We start from the raw sequence: 9,056 nt of genomic DNA, 5'->3' as shown, positions 1-9,056 counted from the left end.
TCTGAGGTACCGGCAGTTGAAATTTAGACAGCATATATCTCAAGACTCAAATTTCAACTTCTTCAGAAGTCTGTTCATTAGAGCCTTGAGATATGTGCTGTTCAGACATGCATTGTGACCAGATTGAATTTTATTAGCATTTTTATTTATATACTTTTGAATTTCTTTTGTCTTCATTTTTGGAAATGTGGACGGTTTCAGAGTAAATGCACTTGTGTGTACGTCGATGAGATCTTGTTTATGTATGAATTTGATGATAATTTGATGTAACTTATTTTGTGGTTTCACCTTGACTTATGAATATTTTTAAGCTTATTTCAATCTTTATTGAAGTTCATTATTAAGTAACCAAAGACTTTATCATTTCTGACAGCTGGTAGTGGACGTATATTGCCTTGCCTGGCAGGCTATCTTTTATATTTGTGTTTTAGTTTAAGTTTGTATTTCATTTTTATATTTTTTTGTTAATGGCTTTTATTGAAATTCATTATCACTCTGTAAATAGTTATGTATTTATTGGGACCTATATTTAAAAGTTAGGATTGGTTTGTTCTGATCTTACTTTTTCTTTTCTGTACCATACATTTATTTTAGCCTCTGTTGGTCCAGGCCTGTTTCCATGGTGATCCAGATGAAGTAAGATCATTATTATACAAGAAAGAAGACGTGAATTATCAGGTAAATAATGTTTTAAATTCATGTGTTTCATAACAGTCATCTGAACATCTGAAATACCTGCTTGGATGATTGGAATGAGTTTGCCTGTTAAAACCATGTGGTCATTATTTTGGTACCATTTAGGATGAAGAGAAAAGAAGTCCTCTCCATGCTGCAGCTTATTGTGGTGAATCAGAAATCTCAGACCTATTGATATTAAGTGGTGCTAGAGTAAATGCTAAAGATAATAAATGGCTGACTCCTCTTCATAGGGGTTGTGGATCCAAATGTGAGGTAAGATCATCTTGTGTAAAAACACAAGAATGCATTTACGGATGTATTTCAACACCTTTTATTGAAATGTTAGAAGTATCTTGAAAACTGAATTATTTGAAATTTCACCAGACTTGCGATGAATGTTTCGAGACTATTGTATGAGAAAGCTATGCTATCATTATAATAAAATTGGATAGAATGATTGATGATGTATGTCTGTCATTTGATTGATTATTGATTAAGAGATTTTATGCTATTTCTGATTGTTCTCTAGGATGGTGTTGAAACCTTGTTACGTCATAATGCTGATGTCAATGCCAGAGATAAAAATTGGCAAACACCATTACATGTAGCAGCTGCTAACTCTGCTGTCAAATGTGCTGAGTTTATTATTCCTTTAATGACCAATATTAACGTGTCTGATAGGGCTGGCAGAACAAGTCTACATCATGCTGCCTTTAATGGCCACAGAGAGGTATGATACTGTTCACCTCTATTTTGCAGTTTTCAATGGTTTTTTTGTTGTTGAATTACCTGATAGTATCAATTTCATTGACAGCAAATTTTTTTTTAATGATATAGCCTATATTTAGGCCTCCTTTATCTAATTTGGTGGTAAAATTTAACTCCTTAAATGATATGTCAAATCACTATTCAACTCTATTTTTTTAGATATCACGTTTTTCTCCATATTGAAAATTTAGATGACAATAAATTATAACTTATAATTAACTCCTTTCTTTTAGATGGTGGAACTTTTATTGAAAAGTGGGGCTACTATTAATGCCTTTGATAAAAAAGATAGAAGAGCAATACATTGGGCTGCTTACATGGGTCATGAAGATGTGGTGAGGATCCTTGTAGAACATGGTGCTGAATTGAATTGTAGAGATAAAAAGGTTATACCAGTTTACAGAGTTTATTTCTTTGTTTAAAGAATGCATGTCGTTTTTCTAGTATTGTCACGAGGCATAGCATGCCCACTTTTTAATGAAATGCCTCTGTCTCGTAGTACATTAAATGGTGTTTATTCGATATTTTCTATTACAGCTATACACACCACTCCATGCTGCAGCTGCTAGTGGTCAGGTATCTGTGGTATGTTTATTATTAGAACTAGGAGTGGAAGTTGATGCTGTTAATCTGTATGGTAATACAGCTCTGCATGTAGCCTGTTTAAATGGACAAGATCTAGTGGTCAACAAACTTCTTCAATATGATGCTAATGTTAATGCTGTCAATTCTAAAGGATTGGTATGTTATTTATTATTTATAATTGATATTCCTTTAGCGGTATTACTTTTATTCATAATAGGTAATCTGAAAGCATTGGGTAATATCATCTTACCCTCTTGCATTCCTAGTGCTGCCTGTTCTCAGGTTTTCCTGAATGATCCATTAAATAGTTAAGTTTTATTGGTAAACTGATGACAGTGAATATGAACATTTACTGCATTTGTGAAATGGTACAAGTTTTTCAAGGCTATTTGAAGCCTTTGATATTATTGTAATATATTAAAAATACTTTATATTTCAGACACCGATTCATTATGCAGCAGCCTCCACCCATGGTGCTATATGTTTAGAAATATTAGTAACAGAGGGGGCAAACCCTAAATTACAGGTAGTATTTTTATATTGAAGGCAATAATTGATATAAATTTTTCAATGAACTTTTTTTCTAAGTAACTTTTTAAGTATTTTCTGGAAAAAAAAACAAATATATAATCATTACTTTTTATATTCTGCAAATTTACATTCCAAATCTCATGCTAATTAAATTGCCCCTAATTGTAATTTTCAGTCTTTATTGTATAAAAGAAATGATAAGTGTATATTTAAGAGACATCAGAGTAAGTGACTCGACTACAAGCATGGTGTGAAATATACCCTATCCTAATAGAAATTAGTGTGGTTTAAAAACATTTAGCAATTGTTAAGATCATGCCTTACAGTACAATCAATAATGATTTTTTGTTTATTGTGGGAAAACTGGTGAAAACTCAGACGGCATCATATTTGAATTGTTAAAAAGTCTAAAAGAGCCTTGAGGTCAGGGATTAGTTATCCTGAAAATGCTGTGGTATATAGAAGTCTGATGAAATGGCCAAGTGTCATGAAATGTTCTACTGTTTGGGTTATGGCATGTTTAAAAAAAAATTAATTTTTATACGCCCACATGAAATGGGAGACGTATATTGTCGTCACCCATATCCGTAGGTCCGTCCACAATTGCTCGTAAACACTCTACAAGACACAATTCTTGACGGATTTTGACAAAACTTGGTGTGAGTGTTGGTAATCAACCAAGGATGAACCCTATTGAAAATCAGAAGAATCAAAAAATATTTAGTATGATTTATTGCCCTTGTTCTTGAAAAACGTGTTCAATTTTTAGCTCGTAATCATTCTAGAAGGCACAATTATTGAGGGATTTTGATGAAACTTGGTGTGAGTGTTTGTAATCACCCAAGGCTGAACCCTATTGAAAATCAGAGGAATTGAAAAATATTTAGTATGAGTTATTGCTCTTGCTCTTGAAAACTCTTTCAAATTTAACTCTTAAACACTAAAAGGAATGATTCTTGCTGGATTTTTCAAGAACACAGGAAATAACTCATACTCAATATTATTCAGTATCCCCCTAAAGAGATCAAAAGAAGTGTATGACTGAAGGTTGAATATTTCATACTGGTGATTGTTACTGTACTGCTAAATATTTTTATTCAAAATCAAAGCTGCTAGTGGGCGCATATTACTTTGCCTGGCAAGCTATCTTTTATGTAATTACTAATATTAGTTAATTTCCATTTTTATACGCCCACATGAAATGGGGGCGTATATTGCCGTCACCCATGTCAGTCTGTCGGTCCGTCCACAATTGCTCGTAAACACTCTACAAGACACAATTCTTGACAGATTTTGACAAAACTTGGTATGAATGTTCGTAATCACCCAAGGATAAACCCTATTGAAAATCAGAAGAAACGAAAAACATTTAGTATAAGCTATTGCCCTTGTTCTTGAAAACGTGTTCAATTTTTAGCTCGTAAACACTCTAGAAGGGACAATTCTTGATGGATCTTAACAAAACTTGGCATGAGTGTTCGTAATCACCCAAGGATGAACCCTATTGAAAATCTGCAGAATCGAAAAATATTTAGTATGAGTTATTGCCCTTGTTCTTGAAAACGCGTTCAATTTTCAGCTCGTAAACACTCTAGAAGGTGCAATTCTTGACAGATTTAGATGAAACTTGGTGTGAGTGTTTGTAATCACCCAAGGATGAACCCTATTGAAAATCAGAAGAATCGAAAAATATTTAGTATGAGTTATTGCCCTTGTTCTTGAAAACGCGTTCAATTTTTAACTTATAAACACTCTAGAAGGGACAATTCTTGACGGATTTTGACGAAAATTGGCAAGAGTGTTTGTTATCACCCAAGGATAAACCCTATTGAAAATCAGAAAAATCGAAAAATATTTAGTATGAGTTATTGCCCTTGTTCTTCAAAACACGTTCAATTTTTAGCTCGTAAACACATTAGAAGGCACAATTCTTGACAGATTTTGACGAAACTTGGTGTGAGTGTTCGTAATCACCCAAGAATGAACCCTATTGAAAATCAGAAGAGGCGAAATATATTTAGTATGGGTTATTGCCCTTGTTCTTGAAAACGCTTTCAAATTTAGCTCTTAAAGGCATGATTGTTGCTGGATTTTGATTTTGGTTTTCTTATTCAGTCCCGCACTAAATATTGAATATTTGCCTTCTAGAGTGTTCACAAGCTAAAAATTGAACACGTTTTCAAGAACAAGGGCAATAACTCATACTCAATATTATTCAGTATCGCCCTAACGAGTTCAAAAGAAGTGTAGACTTAAGGTTGAATATTTCATACTGGTGATTGTTACTGTACTGATAAATATTTTTATTCTAAATCAAAGCTGCCAGTGGGCGTATATTACCTTGCCTGGCAAGCTATCTTTCATTTTATGCCTCATTTATTACTTCATCAAAGCTGTTGATGACTTAAATGCCTTATTCTTTGTTCATTCAGTAGGCTTGACTTGCAGCATTCCATGTTTTATTTTGGCCTTTTAACATTTGTTTCATTTGCCTGTGATAAATGTTATTCATGGTTTAATGATAGCCATGCCACAATTTTCATAGTTATAATTTTTTTTACATCGAAAAAGCTGAAAACAGGCTCAAGTCTGCTGAAAATATACAAATTTTGTTAAGTATAGCCTTTGAGTTAATTAATTCTTTCTGCATGTTAAAGATAATGTAATATTTTACAGTGTGTGGATGGTAGGACTCCATTACATTTAACATCATTGCATGGTAGATTTACCAGAGCTCAAACCCTATTAGAGCATGGTGAGACATATTTATAATAACTACTTTTATCCTTACATTACCCCAAATGATTTAACATAGCATGTTGATTATTGATGTTGATATAACTTGATTGATTTAATGAGACTAGAATAGCTCAGCTAATTGTTTAATTGCTCACTGCCTTGACCTAGAGACTATTAACTCATTTCCCGTTTATATTTAAACTAGTATCAGACATAATAGGAGATACTCTCCTATAGAAGCACTGGCCAAGGTCACAAGTAGAGACTACAGATTTCCATATGGAGTTTAAAAGCATTTGAAATAAGGAGATAAATTACTCTTTTAGTAGGAGATATAAAAATATGTGTGTGTAAGGAAAGTTAAGATGCACCTAATCAATTTAACAGACTCTCAAAACCCTTAAGATAGACGTTTTGATAACGATAATTGATTTACTAGGTATATTCTTGAAGATATTATTGATATGTTTTGTTCATTTGTGAAGTTTTTGCCTTTTTTAAAATGATTTATTATTTAAAGGAGCTGAAATTGATGCTTGTGATAAAATGGGTAACACATCTCTACATATTGCTGCTCGTTATGGTCATGAATTGTTGATTAATTGTTTGTTAGAGAATGGTGCTGATCCTATGAGGTATGTCATTGAAGGGATTATTAGGATATCAGAAATACACTGAAACTGTGATCATTTACATCAATTAGATCTTGGACATGTTTGAATTCGACGATCTTTCGATGAACGGTTTTTATACGCCCACATTATAATGTGATCGTATATTGTCCGTCCGTCCCCAATAGAGACAACAGTTTTCATCCGATTTAAATGAAATGTGGTGTGAATATTTCATAATGATGAGATCTTTGGAAAAGTTCGAGGTTGGCTATCTTTCGCTGAACAGTTTTTGAGTTATTGTCCTTGACTTAGGAAAAACGCATCAAAATTTGTTTGTGTACACAATAGAGACTACAGTTTTCATCTGATTAAAATGAAAATTGATGTGATCAATCATAATGATGAAATCTTAAGACAAGTTATAATCTTTCTATGAACAGGTTTTATACGCCTACATGAAATGGGGGGCATATATTACTGTCACCCATGTCCGTCCGTCCACAGTTGCTCGTAAACTCTCTACAAGACACAATTCTTGACAGATTTTGACAAAACTTGGTATGAATGTTCGTAATCACCCAAGGATAAACCCTATTGAAAATCAGAAGAATAAAAAAATATTTAGTATAAGTTATTGCCCTTGTTCTTGAAAACGCGTTCAATTTTTAGCTCGTAAACACTCTAGAAGGGACAATTCCTGATGAATTTTAACGAAACTTGGCATGAGTGTTTGTAATCACATAAGGATGAACCCTATAGAAAATCTAAAGAATTGAAAAATGTTTAGTATGAGTTATTGCCCTTGTTATTCAAAACGCGTTCGATTTTCAGCTCGTAAAAACTCTAAAAGGCACAATTCTTGATGGATTTTGACGAAACTTGGCATGAGTGTTTGTTATCAACCAAGGATAAACCCTATTGAAAATCAGAAAAATCGATAAATATTAAGTATGAGTTATTGCCCTTGTTCTTGAAAACACGTTAAATTTTTAGCTCGTAAACACTCTAGAAGTCACAATTCTTGACAGATTTTGACAAAACTTGGTGTGAATGTTCGTAACCACCCAAGGATGAACCCTATTGAAAATCTAAAGAATTGAAAAATGTTTAGTATGAGTTATTGCCCTTGTTATTCAAAACGCGTTCGATTTTCAGCTCGTAAAAACTCTAAAAGGCACAATTCTTGATGGATTTTGACGAAACTTGGCATGAGTGTTTGTTATCAACCAAGGATAAACCCTATTGAAAATCAGAAGAATCGAAAAATATTTAGTATGAGTTATTGCCATTGTTCTTGAAAACTCTTTCAAATTTAGCTCTGAAACACTAAAAGGAATGATTCTTGCTGGATTTTGACAATACTTGATTTTATTATTCAGTCCTGCGCTGAAGATTGAATATTTGCCTAGAGTTTTCATGAGCTAAAGATTGAACACATTTTCAAGAACAAGGGCAATAACTCATACTCAATATTATTCAGTATCGCCCTAAAGAGTTCAAAAGAAGTATATGACTGAAGGTTGAATATTTCATACTGGTGATTGTTACTGTACTGCTAAATATTTTTATTCAAAATCAAAGCTGCCAGTGGGAGTATATTACCTTGCCTGGCAAGCTATCTTTAAGTTATTGTCCTTGACTTAGGAAAAACACATCAAAATTTGATGGCTTGTTAACACGATAGAGGTGACAGTTTATGTCAGAATTTTATTAATTGTGTGTGTTTGATTTAATCAACAATATCTTGCACAAATTAGATTTTTGGTATGATTTGACACAGATTGGTGACTGCCCTTGATATTCTGTAAATGTATCAGGAAAGTGGGCTTATCTTGCTAGGCAACCACTTGTTATTTTCCTGATAGGCGTGGTCACAGTGGAATGTTACCAGTACATGTAGCAGCTTTAAATGGTTATGTAGACTGTGTGAGAAAATTCCATATTGTTTTACCAGATTTAAATATTAATGCTCAAGATGACAATGGTCGTACGTGTTTACATGGATCTGCTTGTAGTGGGTATGTCTTCTTTTTTTGATCAATTACCTTGTACTTCTATTACCTTATAAATATTATAAAACATAAAACTTATTCCTATTCTGATCTTGAATCCAAGACTTCCTCTATTTTTGTATTCCTTACTGGGATCCCTGCTCTAATACTAATCACTGTATTATAGTTCAAATACTATATGTTAATTAAAGTTCCAGTACTGTAGATAATGTAAAGGCATTGCTGGTACTGTTTATGGTCAATTGCATTGCTATTAATTTTTCAGGAAAGTAGATTGTGTGGAATATATATTGCATGAAGGAGCAGATGTCCATATTCAAGATTCATTTGGCAGGCAAGTAGTTTTATGCAGTCAAATTTTATTATGACATTATAAATGGTTCTCAGTCGTCAGTTTGAATCTGGTTTTTCATTTCACTTCCTCCCCCAACGAAAATTACAAGGATTCTTTCACATAGAGAGTCACACAATCTTGTCTAAAAAAGTATTAAAATGGTGAATCATTATCTTCCTTTCCTTTACAGCTCCTACTTGAATGTAAATTCAAACTTAAAAATATTACAGTGAAACCCCTCTTAACTGACAGGCCGTCATACCACTGTAAAATACCGGTTTAGAGGGGTTGCCAGTTTACCCGTATGAGTGGCAAGATAACAGAGTTACATCCCTTTATGACTTAATCCATTATCTGTAGTTATCGCCCTTTATAATGTTGCATGACACATTGATGTTTGTTAGGGCGTTTCATGATTATGATTTAAACAATTCGAGAAAATCAGCTAATTTAACGCAAAATTGAGCTTTGGAAATGACCAAATAACGGTTAGTGATTTATTTTTTCCTTAGATAATTAGTCAGGGCATGTGAACTACTTAAGGTGCTGGTTTAGAGAGACTAATTAACCAAAGATTAACTACTTTGGGACTTGATTTCGATGCCAGATTGTGGTTTGGAAGGGTGCCGGTTTACAGGGGTTTATCTACTATATATTATATAGTGATTCGACTGGGACTTATCAAATGTACCAGTTTACAGAGAAATCCAGTTTATAGAGGATCTGGTTTCACTGTATGTACCATTAAATAGTAACTGGAATAAGCTAATTGCCGATTTTTTTGAGTAATTTTTT

General features: G+C 33.2%; 2 protein-coding genes across 2 annotated transcripts; both read left to right on the top strand.

Annotated features, from left to right (window-relative positions):
• Positions 1–594: 594 nt before the first annotated feature.
• LOTGIDRAFT_70175 (hypothetical protein) lies at positions 595–954 on the top strand (the record flags this gene model as incomplete). Its single annotated transcript, XM_009049279.1, has 2 exons — positions 595–702; positions 802–954. Coding segments are annotated over 2 exons (261 nt in total), but the record flags the coding sequence as incomplete, so codon positions are not given.
• Positions 955–5,244: 4,290 nt separating this feature from the next.
• On the top strand, positions 5,245–7,952 carry LOTGIDRAFT_139124 (hypothetical protein; the record flags this gene model as incomplete). Its single annotated transcript, XM_009049278.1, has 3 exons — positions 5,245–5,317; positions 5,822–5,936; positions 7,781–7,952. Coding segments are annotated over 3 exons (360 nt in total), but the record flags the coding sequence as incomplete, so codon positions are not given.
• Between the last annotated feature and the right edge of the window lie 1,104 nt (positions 7,953–9,056).

The sequence above is a fragment of the Lottia gigantea genome (genome assembly GCF_000327385.1).
Source record: "Lottia gigantea unplaced genomic scaffold LOTGIsca_133, whole genome shotgun sequence".
Lineage (NCBI taxonomy): Eukaryota > Metazoa > Mollusca > Gastropoda > Lottiidae > Lottia > Lottia gigantea.
Note: the sequence above shows the minus strand (reverse complement) of the source record. Positions and strands in the feature narration are given on the sequence as shown.